Source organism: Suncus etruscus, chromosome 1 (assembly GCF_024139225.1).
Source record: "Suncus etruscus isolate mSunEtr1 chromosome 1, mSunEtr1.pri.cur, whole genome shotgun sequence".
In the NCBI taxonomy this organism is placed as follows: Eukaryota; Metazoa; Chordata; class Mammalia; order Eulipotyphla; family Soricidae; genus Suncus; species Suncus etruscus.
In genome coordinates, this window is record NC_064848.1 from 87,678,410 (window position 1) to 87,699,652 (window position 21,243).

General features: G+C 34.5%; 1 protein-coding gene across 1 annotated transcript in view; it reads left to right on the forward strand.

Annotated features, from left to right (window-relative positions):
• CASD1 (CAS1 domain containing 1) overlaps window positions 1–21,243 on the forward strand; it is a 46,272-nt gene that overhangs the window by 9,917 nt on the left and 15,112 nt on the right. Inside the window, exons 2-11 of the mRNA XM_049784557.1 lie at window positions 2,994–3,090; window positions 3,642–3,762; window positions 7,055–7,099; window positions 8,329–8,391; window positions 10,558–10,602; window positions 11,428–11,551; window positions 12,983–13,197; window positions 14,901–15,323; window positions 16,268–16,357; window positions 20,483–20,602. Coding sequence (XP_049640514.1) covers window positions 2,994–3,090; window positions 3,642–3,762; window positions 7,055–7,099; window positions 8,329–8,391; window positions 10,558–10,602; window positions 11,428–11,551; window positions 12,983–13,197; window positions 14,901–15,323; window positions 16,268–16,357; window positions 20,483–20,602 — 1,343 coding nt within the window. The remainder of the gene's footprint in view (window positions 1–2,993; window positions 3,091–3,641; window positions 3,763–7,054; window positions 7,100–8,328; window positions 8,392–10,557; window positions 10,603–11,427; window positions 11,552–12,982; window positions 13,198–14,900; window positions 15,324–16,267; window positions 16,358–20,482; window positions 20,603–21,243) is intronic.

The following is a 21,243-nucleotide window of genomic DNA, read 5'->3' on the forward strand; positions in this document are numbered from 1 at the left end:
CTTCACTTCATGACGTGAGCTATAACTTCCAGCCCTCCTCTCTTTTGTCACTGAAAATTATTGCAAGAATGTCTTTCACTTTTCTTAAAACCCATAGATGAGTGAGACCATTCTGCGTCTTTCTCTCTCTCTCTCTCTCTGACTTATTTCACTCAGCATAATAGATTCCATGTACATCCATGTATAGGAAAATTTCATGACTTCATCTCTCCTTACAGCTGCATAATATTCCATTGCGTATATGTACCACAGTTTCTTTAGCCTTTCATCTGTTGAAGGGCATCTTGGTTGTTTCCAGAGTCTTGCTATGGTAAATAGTGCTGCAATGAATATAAGGTGTAAGAAAGAGATTTTTGAATTGTATTTTTGTGTTCCTAGGGTATATCCCTAGTAGGAGTGGTATAGCTGGATCATATGGGAACTCAATTTCCAGTTTTTGGAGTAACCTCCATATCGCTTTCCATAAAGGTTGGACTAGATGGCATTCCCACCAGCAGTGGATAAGAGTTCCTTTCTCTCCACATCCCACCAATACTGCTTGTTCTCATTCTTTGTGATGTGTGCCAATCTTTGTAGTGTGAGGTGTTACCTCATAGTTGTTTTGATTTGCATCTCCCTGATGATTAGTGACGTGGAGCATTATTTCATGTGCCTTTTGGTGATTGGTATTTCTTCTTTCTCTAAAGTGTCTGTCCATTTCTTCTCCCCATTTTTTGATGGGATTAGATGTTTTTTTCTTGTGAAGTTCTGTCAGTGCCTTGTATATTTTGGATATTAGCCCTTATTTGATGGGTATTGGATGAATAGTTTCTCCCACTCAGTGGGTGGCTCTTGTATCCTGGGCACTATTTCCTTTGAGATCCAGAAGCTTCTCAGCTTAATATATTCCCATCAGTTAATCTCTGCTTTCACTTGTTTGGAGAGTGCAGTTTTTCCTTGAAGATACCTTTAGTCTCAAAGTCATGGATGTTTTACCTACGTGTTGTTCTATATACCTTATGGTATCAGGTCTGATACCAAGGTCTTTAATCCATTTGGATTTTACCTTCATACGTGATGTTAGCTAGGGGTCTAAGTTCAATGTTTTGCAAGTGGCTAGCCAGTTGTGCCAGTATCACTTTTTGAAGAGGCGTTCTTTGCTCCATTTAGGATTTCTTGCTCCTTTATCAAAAATTAGGTGATTGTATGTCTGGGGAACATTCTCTGAGTATTTCAGCCTATTCCACTAATCTGAGGGTCTGTCTTTATTCCAATACCATGCTGTTTTGATAACTATTGCTTTGTAATACAGCTTAAAGTTGGGGAAAGTAATGCCTCCCATATTCTTTTTCCCAATGATTGCTTTAGCTATTCGAGGGTGTTTATTGTTCCAAATGAATTTCAACAGTGTTTGATCCACTTCCTTGAAGAATGTCATGGGTATGTTTAGAGGGATCGCATTAAATCTTTACAATGCTTTGGGGAGTATTGCCATTTTAATGATGTTAATCTGCCAATTCAGAGCAGGATATGTGTTTCCATTTCCGTGTGTCCGCTCTTATTTCTTGGGGAAGGATTTTATAGTTTTCTTTGTATAGGTCCTTCACATCTGTAGTCAAATTGACTCCAAGATATGTGAGTTCCTATGGCACTAATGTAAATGGGGTTGTTTCCTTAATTTCCATTTCTTCCCTATTATTATTAGTGTATAGAAAGGCCATTGATTTTTGTGTGTTAATTTTGTAGCCTGCCACCTTGCTATATGAGTCTATTGTTTCTAAAAGCTTTTTTGTAGAGTCTTTAGGGTTTTCTAAGTAGAGTATCATGTCATCTGCAAACATTGAGAGCTTGACTGAATTATTGTGAGATACACAGTTACAAAGCTGTTCATGATTTTCAGTCATACAATGTACAACATTCTTCACCAGTGCACATTACCAACCCACTCTTTTCCCAGCCCTCTCTCTGCTTGCCTCTTTGGCAGTTTTCTTCTTTTTCTCTCTCTTCCTATCTCCCTCTCTCTCTCTTATTCTCTTTTTCTCACTCACTCACTCACTCACTCACTCACTCTCTCTCTCTCTCTCTCTCTCTCTCTCTCTCTCTCTCACACACACACACACACACACACACACACACACACTTTTTTTTTTATTTTAGACCCTGTGGTATGCAATAGTGTTACTGAAAGGATATTATGCATAGCACTATTTCCTTTCAGCACCCTGTTCTTAAGACTGATCATTTTCAACTATCATTATTATAGTGGTCCCTTCTTTGCTGGTCATATGTTTCTTTACTCCACTTATGGCCAGCAGTTTTTGAAAGATTATAAAAATATTAAGCTTTACTTTTATTTTTTTGGAGGGGGCATACTGATCCTGAATAGGGCCACTGTTGTGCACTGTTAGACTCAGAGAAATATGTGTTGCCAGGAATTGAACCTAAGTTGGTTGCGAGCAAGGAGAGCACCCTACCTATGATGTATTATCACTCTCTAAAAGTATTAAGCTTTTAAAGAAGGTATTGAATATGTCAGCGTTTTCTGCATTTTATAGAATAGAGGTTGCATTCTTTCTCAAAGGGAAACTGAAATTCAGGGAAATTTCCAGGTATATTAATGTAGTAGGTATTAAAATAGCTAAAGAGGAATCATTTCTCAGTTCTCCTTTTAAGCTTTTCTTTCCCAACTAAAATTAGGAATGGTAAGTAGAAATAAAGGCTTTTTTGATGTTGAGAAGATATCCCCAGAAAGAAAATTTAATGAAGCCAGAACTATCAAAGCAGTGCATGTATGGTACTTAAAAATTTCAGTTATCCCTTCTATGATGTTACCAGTGACCCTGATTCTCTTATATATGAATTTATTGATAGGTTTAATGCTTGATTAATATGTACTTAGAAAGTATAGTGAATCATAGAAAACTTTGCAGTCTCTCATATCAGCTTTTGTGGAAAGTCAAATAGACTACATGTAAATATAACTATTATTCACTGCACCGTTGTGTTTATGACAGGCAATGATTCCTGTGAGTATCTTCTCTCAAGTGGCAGATTTCTGGGGGAGAAAGTTTGGCAACCTCATAGTTGTATGATGCATAAATACAAAATCAGGTAAGTTTTTTTTTTAAATAATGTTGTTTGCTTTATTTTTTTGACAAGGTCTTAATATATAGTGGATAGGAATTGATGAAACAGTGCTACTCTCTCCATGATGGAAGAAAATTGCTGAGAGTGAGGGATGTAGTGTGTTCAAGTGAAGATTACTGCCAAAGCATTAGGCGAAAAGCCTTTACCAAACAAACTACTTTATCTTAGACAAGAGATAACTAGGCCCAAGGCAGAATTATCTTGAGTGAAGAACTTTTATTTTCTGGACTTTTGTTAATGACATCATTACTCTTAAGATACTGGATAAAATACATGATATGGATAGAGTATGTTTTAAAACACTTCATAAATGAGGGCTTTTTAATACTGGAAGTTAGTTAGTCATGCATATACTTTATAGGTTAAATGAATCTAGTCATCTTTTTCTGAAGCAGCTTTAATTGTATGTATAACAATTCTGTAGTACTCCGCCATAGATTCCCCAAGCTATGCTCTTTGAAATTCCAAAATGCTGATTAAACCTGTTTTAATTCATGTTTCTTTGTTGATTTCAGTGAAGCAAAGAACTGCCTTCTAGATAAACACATTGCATTTATTGGTGATTCCAGAATTCGTCAATTGTTTTATTCTTTTGTAAAAATTATTAATCCCCAATTCAAAGAAGAAGGAAATAAGGTAACATGTTCTTTATCTACTCTTTATGTATTTTTTTAAATGTTACTCAACTGAATAGTTTTAAGTACTGCCTACTGCTCTTCTCAATAGCCAAATATGCTATGCTTTTTTTTTTTTTTTTTACTTTGGTTTAGGGAAGGAGGCAGGGGAAAAGAGGGTGAATTGTTTTAATAGGGAACATATGTGGAAGTGAAGTACTGGTATACATTTTATTAACCTAAACATTTAGTTTTCAGAAATAGTATACATACAGTCTTTTTGGGGTAGACTTCCTGGTAGTGCTTAGGAGGTCTGGGATCCCAGTCGCCAATTCTTGGCCAACTAGGCTGATGGTTCAATACAAGGCTGGAGGATACTTTGCTGCTTGGGCCCTTTGGTGCCTTGCTAGAGATAGCTCAGCCACTCCAGCAATCCTGGGGCTCTTGGGCCATAGTTTGTAGGCTCATGAGACCATGTGGTGCCAGGATTCAAATTCTGGTAAGGCAACAACTGCCTTTGTGTTTAACCACTTCATTTAATGATATCATCTAAACCTAATTAATTTTCAAAGACCCACCTCTAAACACCACCACACTCAGGTTTAGAGATGAGAGTTTTTCAACATATGAACTTGGGAAGATGCAAATATTCAGTTCGTGAGAAGTAAAAATAGAATGCAACTGAAAGCAACAAGTCATGAAAACTAATAATATAAAACTAGCAAAAATATAAAAAACAAAACTCCTAGAAATAGACCAGAGCAAACTAGGTTTTTTTTATCATAATTTGCCAGGGATAACCTGGAGTTAAGATCAGGGATAACCTGGAGTTAAGATCAGGGTAATCATGGTATTTTTAAGATGGAGTAAACAATATCTTATAACATCTGCCTTTTGCTATAAACCAAAAGCATTATAGATATTTTCAACTATGCCAAACTCATTATTTCAATTCTAAATCTATATTCAAAAAATTCTAAACTTATAGTATTAAATAATTTTTTTGAAATTAGAAAAAATGCTCCACATCACTAATACTAGTGATACGCAAATCAAAACAACCACAAAGTACCGTCTCACACTACAGAGATAGGCATACTTCACAAAAAAATAAGAACAATCAGTGCTAGCTGGGATGTGGGGAGAAAGGAACTCTTATCCACTGCTAGTGGGTGTCTACTAGTCCAACCTTTATGGAAAAACAATATGGAAATTCCTCAAAAAACTGGAAATTATGGGGCCGGTGAGATAGCATGGAGATAGGGCATTTGCCTTTCATGCAGAAGGACAGTGGTTCGAATCCTGGCATCCCATATGGTCCCCCGATCCTGCCAGGAGCAATTTCTGAGCATAGAGCCAGGAGTAACCCCTGAGCGCTGCTGGGTGTGACCCCAAAACAAAAACAAAACAACTGGAAATTGCTCCCATATGATCCAGCTATACTCCTGGGGATATATCCTAGGAACACAAAAATTCAATACACAATTGCCTTCTGCACACCTATATTCATTGCAGCACTATATATAATAGACAGAATCTGGAAACAACATAGATTCTTGATTGCAAACCTATGGCACGCTGCCAGCTGTGGCAAGTGAAGGCCTTGCAATTAAGATATGCGGTGCGGTGGGAGGTAAGTGTGCCATTGTCTGCTTTGCAGCTCACTTGGCAACAGGGCCAGACTAGCCATTGGGAGGACCGGGCATTGTGTGGCAGTTTGGGCACTTGGGCTCAAAAAGGTTAGCTATCACTGACCTAGATGCTCAACAACAGATGAGTGGCTAAAGAACTGTACATCTACAAATGGAATACTATGCAGCTGTCAGGAAAAAATGAAGTCATGAAATTTTTCTATATATGAATGGACATGGAAACTATTATGCTGAGTGAAATAAGTCAGAGTGGGAGAGATAGACAGATAGTCAGACGGGGAGAGATAGAATAGTCTCACTCATCTGTGGGTTTTTAAGAAAAATAAAAGACAGTATGTTAATAATACCCAGAGACAATAGAGGTGAGAGATGGAAGGACCGGCCCACAATAGGAAGCTTACCATAAAGAGTGGCGAGTACAGTTAGAAAACTAACTACACTAACAACTATCATGACAGTGGTAGTGAGTGAGAGGAAATAGAATGCCGGTCTCTAAGACAGGCAAGTGGTGGAGAAGGAGGGCAATAAGGGGCATTGGTGGTAGAAAGGTTGCACTGGGGAAGGGGAGGTATACTTTTTATAGCTGAAACCCAACTACAAACATATTTGTAATTATGGCACTTAAATATATTATTAAAAATTTTAAAATAGGGGCCAGAGAGATAGCACAGCGGCGTTTGCCTTGCAAGCACCTGATCCAGGACCTAAGATGGTTGGTTCGAATCCCGGCATCCCATATGGTCCCCCGATCCTGCCAGGAGCTAATTCTGAGCAGACAGCCAGGAGTAACCCCTGAGCACCGCCAGGTGTGGCCCAAAAAGAAAAACGAAAAATAAAAACAAAACAAAAAAATTTTAAATAAAATAAAAAAATTAGAAGAGAGTTCAAGAAGTTTCTAAACTTTTAAAATACTTACTGTTGGGGCCAGAGCAGTGGCGCAAGGGGTAAGCCTTGCCCATGCTAGCATAGGACAGACTGTGGTTCGATCCCCGGCATCCCATACGGTCCCCCAAGCCAGGAGTGGTTTCTGAGCGCATAGCCAGGAGTAACCCCTGAGCGTCACCAGGTGTGGCCCAGAAACAAAACAAAACAAAACAAAATTCACTGTTATTATTATAACCTACGTAATCAAGTTCTATCTTCTCTCTACTATGTATCTATAAATACATTTATAAATGTATCTATAAATACATTTGCCAATAACCAAATACAATGAAAACAGATTATTTTCCATTATTGACTTTATAAAGTATCCCAGTTTTTCATAATTAAAAAAATTTAATACACTCTAGAATGAAATAGATTGTAAGAATGTAAATTGCATCATTACTCTACAGATAGCTGCTTAATTTGAATTTCCTAACTTTTCATTTGCTTATCATAGGGCAAACAGGTGGTGTACAGGTAAATATTTATCATTAGTTCTTGAGCTATTCTACCTATAACCTAAATTTTCTTGTGTCTTTTTTTTATAATTCTCTGCAGGTTGTTTAGCTAATTGAGATATGATAAATTAATCAACAGAAGCAGCTAATGGGGGATTATATGCATAAAAATAATCTATGCATTTATATTTCTTTGTTTATTTTGTAAACAATATTTTATTATTAAATATTATTATTAAAATATATATTATTAAATTTTATTTTATTTTTATGGCAGCATGAAAATATTCCCTTTGAAGATAAAATTGCATCGGTTAAAGTGGTAAGTTCATAAACTAAGTGTTACAATGTTTAAGCCATATTCAATGGTCATTCATTTAATGCACATCAACAAATATTTTGTATGTACTGTTTTAATGTTGTCTTATGAGTAAGAAGTATAGTGAAATAAGTTACTAAATGTGTGCCTATTTTGTGTAGTAAAATAGAAACTTTATAATATATTTATCCAGGGAATAATAATTAATATTAATTTGAAAACAGTTATTCAAGATTAATATCTATACAAGAATATGCATTTCTGAATATCCAGTGACATTTAATTATCCTAGAAACTGAGAATACAATGAAGAATAAAACTAAAATGTCCTAAACCTAATGAAACTTGTGAGTTATTATAGTCCCCTACATATAATTACAGTGTGATAAAGATGACAAAAAGAAAAACATGCATATCTGGAATATACAGAGCAAGAAATTCATAGTACTTTTTCTCCTTGAGGAAGTGAGGAAGTATTAAAGCTCTGTAGGAGCTAATCAGGATTGGTGGAATCATTTCCTGGCACTTTAGGCAGGTGGAACATGTTTGCAAAGTCCTGGAGAAAAAAGGAATATAGAGTGCATTCTAGGAGTTGAGTGAGAGCAAAGAAAAGGTAGAGAGAGAAAGAGGGAAGTGGTACAGGGGTGGGAGGAGGGAGGTGAGGGGGAGAATATTGAAGCAGAAACTTAAACCTCCATCATCTTAGCAATTTTAAACATTTTAGGACTTTGAGAAAATTGAAAATCATCATTGAATATTTAAGTAGAAAAGATGAAATTTAAGGATGAGATTTAGTTTATTCTGGCTAAAATGTGGAGAGTGGTTTAATGGAAGGCAGAAATGAATATAGCGATGACTATTATGAGTGCCGAAGTGATAGTAGAAATGAAGATGGTATGGATAAGAGTTTTCTTGGAGAGGTCTGAGGAGCTCCCAGTCAGTGCTTAAGCAGTTCTCCTCCAGCATGGATGATGTGAGGGATCAAGGATGCAGTTCTGCTCAAATGCTTGATGCTGCTCAGGCCCTGCAATGTTGGGAATTATCTGGCCTCCCTTGGGGGGTAGGCATTTAAGGGGCCTTCAGCACCATAATTGTCTGTGCTCTGGGGTCTTGAAGGGCTACACCCCAGTATGCGTCATGCAATCTCTACTAGCTCTCCACCCTGAGCTTGTTTGTTAATGTTGTTTGGTGAATGTAACTAATTCGACTTTTTCTTTTTTATTCTCTTTTAGGATTTTTTTTGGCATCCAGAAGTTAATGGTTCTATGAAACAGTGTATCAAAGTGTGGACAGAGGTCTGTATTTGAAATGTAATTCTTTTTGGTTTTGAGCAACCCAGACTTAATGGCTCCTGAGAATATTTTTCTCTCCTTTACTCCTTTTCCCACTCTTCTCTAATTTATTTTGTTTTATTTTATTGTATGTTATTAGTTTTGGGGCAACCTGGCAGTGATGAGGGCTTATTTTTGGCTTTCAGCTTAGGGATCATGCCTGGTAGGACTTGGAGAAACTAAATATGGATTGGTGTTGGACTAGGCTAGTGCCCCACTCACTTTTGCTTCTACCAATTTTTTTTTTGCTAGTAACTAAGCCATATTAGACCAATAGTATTCTAATAAATATTGTTCAGGTCACAATGCATTCATTATGCCAGCTCTGATGTGATTATGCTTATACCACACTTATCAGACTTAAACTTTTCTGGTTTTGCTATATCTTAGTTTAATTAAAACCCAGGTAATCTTTCTAGTATAAAAGATATTTTCTTGAGTATTATTTCACTTTGTTCTCCTTTAAGAAACTTTTCTCTTATCAAAAAATATGTAACTTAAAAGATGTGTCCTAATACCTTTTCACTCAAAATGTTTAGGTAATTGAGATAAAAAGTCAAGGGAATGTGGGGAGAAAAGAACTCTCATTCACTGCTGGTGGGAATGCCATCTAATCTTGCCTTTCTGTTAAACAATAAGGATCTTAATATAAAAAAACTGAGAATTGAGCTCCCATATGATCCAGCAATACCACTCCTAGGGATATACCCTAGGGACACAAAAACACAGTACAGTAATGCTCTCTGCACCCCTATATTCATTGCAGCACTATTTACAATAGTCAGAGCCTTGAAACAACTCCAGTGCCTGACAACAGATAAATGGCTAAAGAACTATGGTATATCTATACAATGGAGTACTATGCAGCTATCAGGAAAGTCATGAAATTTTCCTATACATGGATGGACATGGAAACTAATATGCTGAGTAAAATGAGTCAGAGGGAGAGAGAGACACACACAGAATAGTCTCACTCATCTGTGGAATTTAAGAAAAATAAAAGACAGTATGTTAATAATACCTAGAAACAACAGAGATGAGGGCTGTAAGGACCAGCCAGCGATAAGAAGCTTACCATAGAGAATGGTGATTGCAGTTAGAGAAATAACTACACTAACAACTATCATGACAATGGTATTGAGTGAGAGAAATAGAATACCTGTCTCGAAGACAGGCAAGGGTTGGGGGAGAAGGGCAATAGGGGGTATTGGTGGTGGAAAGGTTCCACTGGTGAAGGGAGGTATACATTTTTTTATAGATGAAATCCAACTACAAATATGTTTGTAATCATATGCTTAAATATATTAATAAAAAAATTAAGAATAAAGTCAAGCATGCTTCTAATTTCAGAATACTAACTTTTCACAATTTCACTTTATAATCTTTATAGACATATCCTGTATAATTCTATAATTAATCATAAAAAATTAATTCATAAAATCCTAAATGTCCATCAAAGGTTTGGCGTAATGGATACCAACTTGTTTTGGGGTGCAGTTCTTAATTATGCCCTCCAGACCCATTACTAGTGAAACTCCTAGTTTCACCCAGTAATGCTGGCCTGGTTTGAAGCTTGAACTTGGTAATGTAATTTTGTTTAGGCTTAGTGTGAGGCTCCACCAGAGGTCACTTTGGTAGTGCTAGGGAGGTATCAGGATCACCTCTGCATACTTGGAGCCACCAGGGCTATCCCCGCAGCACTCTTGTGACCATGTGATGGGGATGAACCTTATGGGGATTTTATGCTTATATAGTATGTGCTCCAACACGGGGTGTCTTCTTGACCCATCTTATAAAAAATCCAATGAGGAAGTTTAGAAAATAAAAATGAACTTAGTAGAAAGGATAACTTAGAGTTAAGGGGAAAAAATTAGGTGATGATAGGGCTAGAGTGATGGCGCAGTGTTAGGGCCTTTGCTTTGCATGCGGCTGACCCAAGTCAGACCACAGTTTGATCCACTGGCGTCACTTATGGTCCCCCAAGCCAGGAGTGATTTCTGAGTGCAGAGCTAGGAGTAACCCCTGAGCATCAGGAGGAATAGCCATAAAATCCCCCCCCCCCAAATGAAGTGATGATTTAATTCCTTGAACCTCCGATACAGCACTACTTAAAATATTATTTTTCTTTAGGATTCTGTCACAAGACCTCATGTCATTGTAGCAGGAGCTGCCACGGTAAGTTAATTATTTATAGCCTTAAATATTCATTTTTGTTTTATCATTGAAAACATGTTCAGAAAAAACTCAGTGATGCAAATTCCTTTTTGTTTTTCTTTATTTTATTTTATTTTATTTTTTTTAATTTTATTTTGGTTTGGAGGCTATACCTTAGTGCTTAGGGACTAGTCCTAGCTTTATGCTTGGAGTCTCTCCTGATAGTGCTTGGGAAAACATATACTGGGAATTGAACCAGATCTCTTGAGTGAAAAGTATGATCTCTAGCCTTTTCACTATTTTCTAGCCTCTAAATAGAATACTTTTTTTGTTTGTTTGTTTGGTTTTTATTTCTTTGTGTCATTAGTACTCAGGGCTGACTCCTGGCTCTGCACACAAAAATCACTTACGGCAAACTGGGGGATGAGGGGGCATACAGAATACTGGCAATATGGCAAATGCCCTACTATTGCTATACCCATAGAATTTTTTATTATTCTTATATTTTAATTTATATTTATAAAATAGACTAGTCAATTTTAATAATATCTGAATAAATTTAGGAAATTTGGACTTTCATGTCAGCACTATTAATAATGTATCAATGTGTCATTCTTGAATGTTTTATATTGAAAATATAACTTCATATAAGCTTTTTATGACCACATTCATATAATTTATGGATTTTTACTAATTTTATTCTATTTTAGCAAAAATCAGAGTTATCCTCAGATATAAAGCTTTTATAATAGGTTATATTATAGATTATAGATCTAAATTTATATTATAGATACTTCTACTTTTTTGGTGATAAATGCTAAATTAATCATTTTTATTTCCTTGTAGTGGTCTATCAAGATTCATAATGGTAGCAACGAAGCGCTTTCTCAGTATAAAATGAATATTACCTCTATAGCACCACTTTTAGAAAAATTGGCAAAGACAAGTGATGTTTATTGGGTCCTTCAAGGTAAGGAATAAGCAGTGAAAAACTGCCATTTTGTGGATATTTTGAGGCAATTGTTATTACTGTCTCATTTCAAGAAGCAAGATCACTACTTTTAGAGACTAAATCTTGAATTATTTGCAAAGTTAGAATACATTTGAGTTACTTGTTTTTCTGTTCTAAATTTAAAGAACTGATTATTAAATCTAAAAGTAAGAAATTGAAATTTCTTCAAAAAGCCTCATCTGGCAGCCTGTGCAGAATATTTAATAAAATGGCAAATGAGGGTTTGACTTCAGAGGAATCTATTGTGAATTTCACATAGCAAAAATAATTATAACGGCCAATGTGACGAATAAGATATTTAGTTCCAGTTTTAAAAATTTTTAATTTATTTACTGTGATGCAAAAAAATAGAAAATGTTTTATATTAGACTCATTGGAAATAATACTTTATAACTGAAAATATGTTTAATGCATACCATCTAACTTGTACCTCTAATAAAATTCTTTTAAGAGAAATTTGACCTTAGATCATTGCACTTCAGTAGTCTATTGAATGTCCATTATCTAGTGCTTAACACAAAATGAAATGCCTTGGGTATTTTAGCAATTCAAATTATTTGTCAGAAATTCTTAAGACTTCATCCAAGTTGAATTTCAATCTCAGAAGAGTAACAAGGGTGTTGATAATCTGTCCCACAGTTCTATTTTATTTACATACTTACTCAATATTTATTTAATAAGATGAGAAAAATATTTAAATTATTTAGGATGATAATAGCTCTCACTTCTCAGTAGTATTACCCTAAGTGTATGAACAAATTTTGCAAATTAAGCAGTAAGAAGAGAAAAAAGATTGATTGGTATGTTACAGTCCTTTGCAGTCTGATTTAAAACTATCATTGCCTACTCTAATGTGGCATTGAATTTGTTCTTATAATTGTTGTGTGTGAAAAAAATATTTGCATTTCAAAAAATTTAATGATAGACATGTGAGTGCAGAGAAAGAAAAGAATGCATGTTCAAGAGAGATCATGGGATGCTCTCAAGTAGAAAAAAGCCTACCAAATAAAGAAAATAAATAAAGTTACTTATATTTGAGAAAATATTGGTTACAAAGTTAGATATAAGAAATCTATGATAAACTTGACTCTTTTCTGGTTTGAGAGCACACTCAGCTATTTTCAAGTTTTACTCCTTGCTCTGCTCAGGAATCAGTCTAGAGCCTAAGGGACTACATAGTTGAAGGGATTAGAACAAGGTCAGCTATGTGCTGAAAAGCAAGCACCTTAGCTGCTGAATTTTATCTTTGGCCCCCAAATTTAATATTTTTATTTAGAAACTTATTATTAGGTACCTGGAATCATCTGAATTTTAACAAGAAAATATGAAATACCATCATCTAACTTGCACTATCACAGTTCCTACCAGTTTTTAATGTTTCATATACAGATCCAGTTTATGAAGATCTTTTAAGTGAAAATAGGAAAATGATAACCAATGAGAAGATAGATGCCTACAATGAAGCTGCAGTCAGTATTTTAAATAGTAGTGCCAGAAATTCGAAATCAAATGTGAAAATGTTCAGTGTTTCCAAATTAATTGCTCAAGAAACTATCATGGAATCTTTGGATGGTTTACATCTACCTGAATCAAGCAGAGAAACTGTAAGTTTTTTTTAGATATTGGTAGCTATAGACTATAATATCTAATTGTTTATGCTTATTATTTTGTCACTTAACAGTGATAAATAATTTATTGTCTTAATTATTTGTTATTATATTTAGATAGCTAGGAAGAAATATTTCTTAAACTTAGTAAATATAAAAAATTATCTGAATTTTAAAAAGTTTAGAAGAGAATAAGTTGGGGCCAGCGAGGTGGCGCTAGAGGTAAGGTGTCTGCCTTGCAAGTGCTAGCCAAGGAAGGACCGCGGTTCGATCCCCGGTTCGATCCCCCGGTGTCCCATATGTTCCCCCCAAGCCAGGGGCAATTTCTGAGCACTTAGCCAGGAGTAACCCTGAGCATCAAATGTGTGTGGCCGAAAAACCAAAACAAAAAAAAAAGAAGAGAATAAGTGGAGCAATTTGCCAAATGCTAGTTATTCTTAACATATCTTCTATGACGTTTATAAATTCTCTGCATTTCAAATTAGAAAACTACTGCTTTATTATGTTCATACTGTTGCCTTACATCTGAAACTGACTTTTCTTTGAAGAGAACATTACTTTAATATGTACAACTATTTTTCCATAAAATTCTTATACTTAAGCATTATTCAAAGTATTTTTGTTTAGTAGGTGTTGAACAAATTTAGCTTGATAGTTGGAAAGAGTTTTAGATAAAGTACCAAAAGGGGACAGTATAACTGTATTTTCATATAAAATGTTTCATATAGAACTTCAATAAGTATTAGTCACTTTTCAAAGGGGTAAGTGTAAATTTTTGAACACATAATATCCCTTTGAATATTCAATAAAGATAGTTCCATTCCTTTTCTGCAAACAGAAATTATGTTTGTGTGTATATATGTATACACACACACACACGGTTACTTCTTCTTATAAAAATTACTTTTTTATATCCAACGACTGGCACTTAACTATAATTGTTGTGATATCTTTAGTACAGACAATTTTCTAGTTAGGACCAGAGAGATAGTACTTTGGATAGGGTACTTGTGTTACATGTGACTGACTGGTTTGATCCTCAGAAGCTATATGGTCCCCTGACATGCCAGTAGTAAGCTCTGAATACAGCTGTGTGTAGTCACCAAAAAAAAAAAAAATTCTTTAACTTTTGGCATCAATCAGTACTTTGGGGGGGGGGGTGAGGGATGGCAGGGTGCTCACACTTGACTGTGTTTAGTGCTTACTTCCTGCTTTATGCTCAAAGAACATTCCTGATGTTCTAGATAACATATATCGGGTCAGTGATTGAACCTGGGTTGGCTAATGCAAGGCAAGAACCTATGTACTATTTCTATTTGGTCCCTGTTAGTACTTTAACTAAAGTGTGCAACCCAGTAACAGCCATAAAAATCAGTGTTTTACTTTGTTTTAATTGTAGAATAGAATTTTGCAGAATGTATTCCAATTGGTAAGAACAGGTGATGTTTCCTGTTTATGTGTTCTGGGTCACAGTAGGTAATGAATTTTCATTATACTGAAAATTAAGAACTTTAAAAGACCCTGAACAAGCTTTTATAGATTAAAGTATTTCTATCTGCATGAGTGTTTGGAAAATGGTAGGCAAAGTACAAATGCATTTTGGTTTCAGTGCTGAAAAGTCAATAGTATTCACAGGAGAAAATCTAATGCAGAATATATTACTGACAAGTTAATAACCAAATAACTTGATTTGTTCACAGAGTGCAATGATTCTCATGAACGTGTATTGCAATAAGATTTTGAAGCCTGTAGATGGTTCCTGTTGTCAACCTCGGCCTCCTCTTACTCTCATACAGAAACTAGCTGCTTGTTTTTTCAGTTTATCTATTATCGGGTACTTAGTTTTTTATACAGTACATCGTAATACTTATCGGAAGAATAAACCTTGCACCGATTTAGAAAGTGGAGAGGAAAAGAAAAATATTATAAATACTCCCACGTCTCCACTAGAAATACTATTACAATCTCTCTGCAAACTTGGCCTGATTATGGCTTATTTCTACATGTGTGACCGTGCAAATCTATTTATGAAGGAAAATAAATTTTACACACATTCAACTTTCTTTATTCCAATTATCTACATCTTGGTTTTAGGAGTTTTTTACAATGAAAATACTAAAGAGGTAAGAGCTATTTTCATTTTAGTTAATGTTATGCCTTTTATCTCATTATAGCCTCTACATTAAAAATATTTATAATGCCAGAATATACAAACACTTATACAGAAGGGGAAAATGGAATATTACAGTTGAACTTCACTTAGTGGATTCTGAATTCTTATTAATTGTTTAAAACAGTTTGGAAGAAGTTAAAGTTTAACTTCTTTGAGGTTTTAAGACTAGTGAAAAGTTGAGAAATAAAGGCTTATGAAAAAGATGTGCTGACCGTTATTTTTCCTGTTTCAGAGTGGAAAAAGTTTTTAACTTATGATGATCTTCAAACATGATTTTTTTATAATGTAAAAAATATTTTAGTGCCTATACAACTGTATCTTATGTATTACATAGTCATACAGCTATATGTTAGAACTTATATAATGTTGGTTCTACTTGTAATCTGAATCTCCTATTTTTATTTAGCAGTGCTGCAGTTAGAATATTTGAAGAACTTCTCTAAAGGCATGCTTTATTTTAATTCTATTTAAGAAATAAACTCTTACATGAGGATATTAACCAGTTCTTCATTGCCAGTGAGAGAATTTACTAGGAAAATTAAACCTAGTAAACGTTTTTCACACTGAAGTTTGATAGGATAACATCTTTTCTAAGATTTTTTCTTTAAAAATTATAAAATTTCAATATTTATATCATTTCATATTATTTGTCATAGTAATATAATCTTAACATAAAGGTGTGCTATGTTTATAATAGTTTTTGAACCATATTTTAGTTTTATTAAATCCTTGATCAATAAATAAATGACAGTCTTTCATTGCTTTTCTCCCAAGATTATTTTTGCAGAAGTATTAACTTTTTATCATAAGAAAAAAATGTCGACATACTTAATATACTGTCTAAATAATAGCTTTATGATGAATTTCAAAATAGATTTTGTTTCTTTCACACAGACTAAAGTATTAAATAGAGAACAGACAGATGAATGGAAAGGCTGGATGCAACTTGTAATTTTGATTTATCATATCTCTGGAGCAAGTACAGTAAGTATTTTAAATTTAAGTTCAGAAAATATAAGAACACCAATTCTGGGCACCAATTCTTGTGTTCTTTACCATGAAGAATCCCTATTTCTTATGCAATCTTTGCCTTTACATTTTTTTTTTACCATTAGATTCTTTGACACTATATAACTTTAAAAGCAAAATTTTTAAAAAAACATAATATAATTTTTATTAGCTTTAATTTTAGAAAAAATTTATAGGTTAGTATTTCATGTTATCTTGTTGACCACCTATAAAATTATCAAGATATTTTATACATGACTTTACTGCAAAGGATTTAAAAGACTAGTTACTATCTAAAGAAATAAAATTAGATGAGAATGTTTTATATTCTGTCCCTTGATATATCTTAGGAAATTTAATCATTTTTATACCTTAAAGTTTAAAAAAAATAGATCTGTCTTGCCCCAGAGTTGAGAAAACTGATAGTTTTGGACTGTGAAGGGTATACAATACTTTGCAATACTTCTTGTTTTTTCCATTAGATGGAGGGCACTTCCTCTGTACTGGGACAAAATTATTTTTTCTTTTCCTGAAGTATCTTAAAAGATAGATTCCCATGCTGTGAAAATATTTTGAATCTGACAAGTGTAGCAAAATTCTTCACATTTGAAAAATCTCTAAGATGCTCACTTAGAGAAAATATATACTAAAACAGTTTAAACCAAGCTTTTCATGTTGAATGTAGGTAGTATTTAATGACTACATTTACACATGTTTTTATACTGAAGATGCAAACTGATTTCTATAAAATATGTTCTTGAAATCTCAAGAAATTTATATTTTAGAAACTATTTAACTGCTATCTTCGCTAACATATAGCTTATTTCTGTAAACAGCATTTGAATCAATGACCAATTGAGATGAAAAAAGGAGTATTGCTCAGGAAGGATTATTTTGAAATTTCCATAATAGTAGTTAAGAAGGTAAATAATAATGGGTTTATTTCAGATATTGCTTATTATTTAAAAATAACCTTATTCCTCAAAATTGCTTATTTTATGAATGATCCATTTGAAGGCCAGAAGGTAGAGAAATGAATTATAATTTCAATGAAATTATATGACTATGATATGAATAATTTATAGCAGCAGTAAAATTTCTATGATAGTGAAGCTGAGATGTAGAGAACTCAAGTAGTTCTGGGAGAGCCAAGAAAGTAAAAGGGATCTGAGGTAAAGAGAGATGAAGATATATTAAGTCTTATTTTCTAAGTCCAGCTCATAATTTTGGGGATGAATTTGGAAGATTCTCTTTAAACAGTATGTGAAGATATATTCTGAGTCTTGGAAGTATCTCTGACATGAGTAAATGTTAAATTGAGGGGGAAGGAGTTTTATTTTTGTTGAGACACAATTATGACATATAAAGGGTAATACTACTGTAAAAAAAAATAAAAGAATGGCAGATTACGTTCAAAGTCAGTGATTTTGGAGAGGATTTGAATTTTAATAGGATGTATACAATTTGGCATTCTCCTTTAGTAATTTGCCAAACTACTGTCCTAGTAAATCTTAGATGACACCCCCACTACATCCTAAATTAAAAAACATACTTTTTATAACCAGATGATTTGTTATGATTAATGGACAAATTCCAATTTTATTTGTGATCAAAAATTACCTACTTCTACTCTAGCAATGTGTTAGCATAGGCAATAACATGGTTGGGAACAAAATTTTCAGATATTTCAGGAATTACCCTTATTAAATTTTCATTGCTATAATTATGTTAATAATGGCATCTTATTTAAGTAAACTATGTCAACTCTGAGCTGTGCCATTTTCATACTAAAATATAAACAGTATTAAAAATTGCCAGTTTACTTAATCCAGATGTACAGTACTCACAGTTTATAAGTAAAATATGTCAACTCTGAGCTGTGCCATTTTCATACTAAAATATACAGTATTAAAAATTGCCAATTTACTTAATCCAGATGTACAATACTCACAGATTATATTGTTCGTATGAACTTTCTTTTAAATCATTCCTATAAGCGTAGATAGAATACTGAGAAATTAATAGATAATTTCAGTTTAAGTATATGTAATAAAAGGTGTTGTTCTGTTGTGCATTTCCTCCCTTTGATAATTTTAAATAGCTTTCATAAAGGTACCTGAATAAAAAGTCTTGAGTGGAAACGTGTAGGATTAGGAAAATATTAGAACAGGAAGTCAGTTTAGCTATTCATTCTAATAAAGTTGGAATTCCAAATATATATTTTAAATTAATTTTATTGTAGAGACTGTACTGACGTCTGTTGAAATTTGGGGTCCACCATATAGCATAGAACCACATCGTTTTTTCAAATTTATTTTTAGTACTAAAATTCTATTGTAATAACTCTTGATGTATAAAAAAAAGACAAGAAATGTGGGTTAAAAGAAACCTAAGGGCCCGGAGAGATAGCACAGCGGCGTTTGCCTTGCAAGCAGCCGATCCAGGACCAAAGGTGGTTGGTTGGAATCCCGGTGTCCCATATGGTCCCCCGTGCCTGCCAGGAGCTATTTCTGAGCAGACAGCCAGGAGTAACCCCTGAGCATCGCCGAGTGTGGCCCAAAAACCAAAAAAAAAAAAAAAAAAAAAAGAAACCTAAGAGGAATAAAAATCAAAAGCAAACTATGACCCTTGATTGAAGTTTCTTTAATACAGAATTTTAAGTCAAGATGAAGACTGAAGAGAGATAGCTCAATAAGCTGGAGATTATGCTTTGTATACAGATAGCCCATGTTTTGAGTCCCAGATATCAGGAGTAATCCTGAAGACTGCCTGGGGTGGCCCCGTAATCAAAAACCAGAAAAAAGCAAACAAACAAAAACCATGAAGTTCATTACTGTAACAATTGGAGTTATAATAATGAGTTATATAATTTGTATGGTTATGGAAGTTATAGGAGTTACTTTGTAAAATTTTTAGAGTGTGGTATCATTCACTTGCTGCCCCCTTCCCACTACACAGTACAGATTGTGGCCCTGGTGATTCCTGAGTCCAAAGGGCCAAGCAGCACTGTATTCCCAGGCACCAAATCATCAGGTCCACCTGCTAAAGGTCATCCCATAGAAACCTTAATCTGGAGCTAGGAATGTAGCTCTCTTTCAGTCAGAGTGTATACTTTGCAATCTGCGAGGCCCAGACCCAGGTGTTGATTGTGATTGTGGGATCAATCAATCAATCAGGCCCCCCTCCCCAGTCAGTTTTCTCTATGATGTTTTATTTCTGTTTCACAGAACTAAAAGACTTGCTAAAAGTTAGGTTTTTTTTTTTTTCTTTTGTGTTTTGGGCCCACACCTTTCTTTATGTTTTAGTGTTCAAGGCTTATTTCTGGCTGTACTCAGGGATCATTCCTGATTAGGCTCAGGGGACCATATAGGGTGACAGGGATCAAGCCTTGGTCAGCCTGGTATAAAGGAAATGACCTACTTTTTGGCTTCAACTTTTTATTAAAATAAACCTTAAAATTAAAAGAAAAGAAAACCCTAAAATCTTTGTTAATAATGACAATCTGAAAATGGAATATATTGCTTTGGGAAGTTTGTTTTCTGTTGTTAAAAGATGCTGCCACAAATACTTAGGGAATGTTTTAGAATAAAGAACAGAGTATTAGATGGGATACATCTTTAGTATATTCCCACCTTCATTCCTGTAATTCTAATATTTTCACCCCTTATACATTTCTTATGATGAAATAAGACATTTTTTAAAAATGTTGCTCAAGAGCAGTAAATTAAAAAGCCTAACATACAGAATATTGGCATCATAGAAAATCAGAGGAAGGAGAAATATCTTTTGTCTGAAAGGAGAGATTGGAATTCTGGAACTAGAATACTCCTTTTCAGTGGTCGTGGGCCTGCCAGCAATACTTACCCTACTGCTACTCCATTTTAGCAGTGGAGGGGTCACCAAGATCACCCTAGCCACTTTACCCCAAGCCAGGAGAGATTTCTGAGCACATAGCAAGGAGTAACCCCTGAGCGTCCCTAGGTGGGGCCTAAAAAACAAACAACAACAAAGAGAATGATTTAGTCTCTTGGTTAAAGGACTAGTTATAATAAAGCAAGCTATACCCAGTGCCAACATTTATTTATTTATTTTTGTTGACAGTTTTTGCCTGTGTACATGCACATTCGAGTGCTAGTTGCTGCATATTTATTTCAGACTGGGTATGGACATTTCTCATATTTCTGGATCAAAGGAGACTTTGGAATCCACAGAGTATGTCAGGTAGGAATGCATTTCTTTTTTTTTCTTATTTTTGCCACATGTAGTGGTTCTTAGAGCTTGCTCTGGCTCTGCATTTACTGATCACTCCTGCGGGAGCATGGGAATGGGGGAGTGTAAGCTGTGCTTAGGTTCTAACCTCGGTCAGCTGCATGCAAGGCAAGTGCCCTGGCCACTGTACTTTTTCTTTCCTTACAAGATGCTTTTGTGTCTAACTATCAAGAAAATATAAATATGACTGAATAATTTTAATTTATGAAGTAGCACTTTAATGTTTTTCTATTTCTATATTCTGTGTTTAATAACTTGAAATAAATAATTCAGACTCATGGAAGGGAAACATAATTGAGATGAATATGTAATAAAAACACTGCTACACAAGGGACTACATTGCTGAAATATAGAAACAATAGAATTTTGCCCAGGACTATATTATATGGTGTGTTTTCTCTTTATTAGAAGAAGGCTAATATTTATTAAGTTTGTACCTTAAGCCAGGCACTTTCTGGACATTATTTTACTTGCCCCTCATTACAGCCCTGAAGATCACAATCTTCATGTTTACAAAGAAACAGGTCCAGAGTGGTTTAATAATTTGCCGGTGGATACATAGTAAGTGGTGTAGCTCTAAATCAATCAGTTCA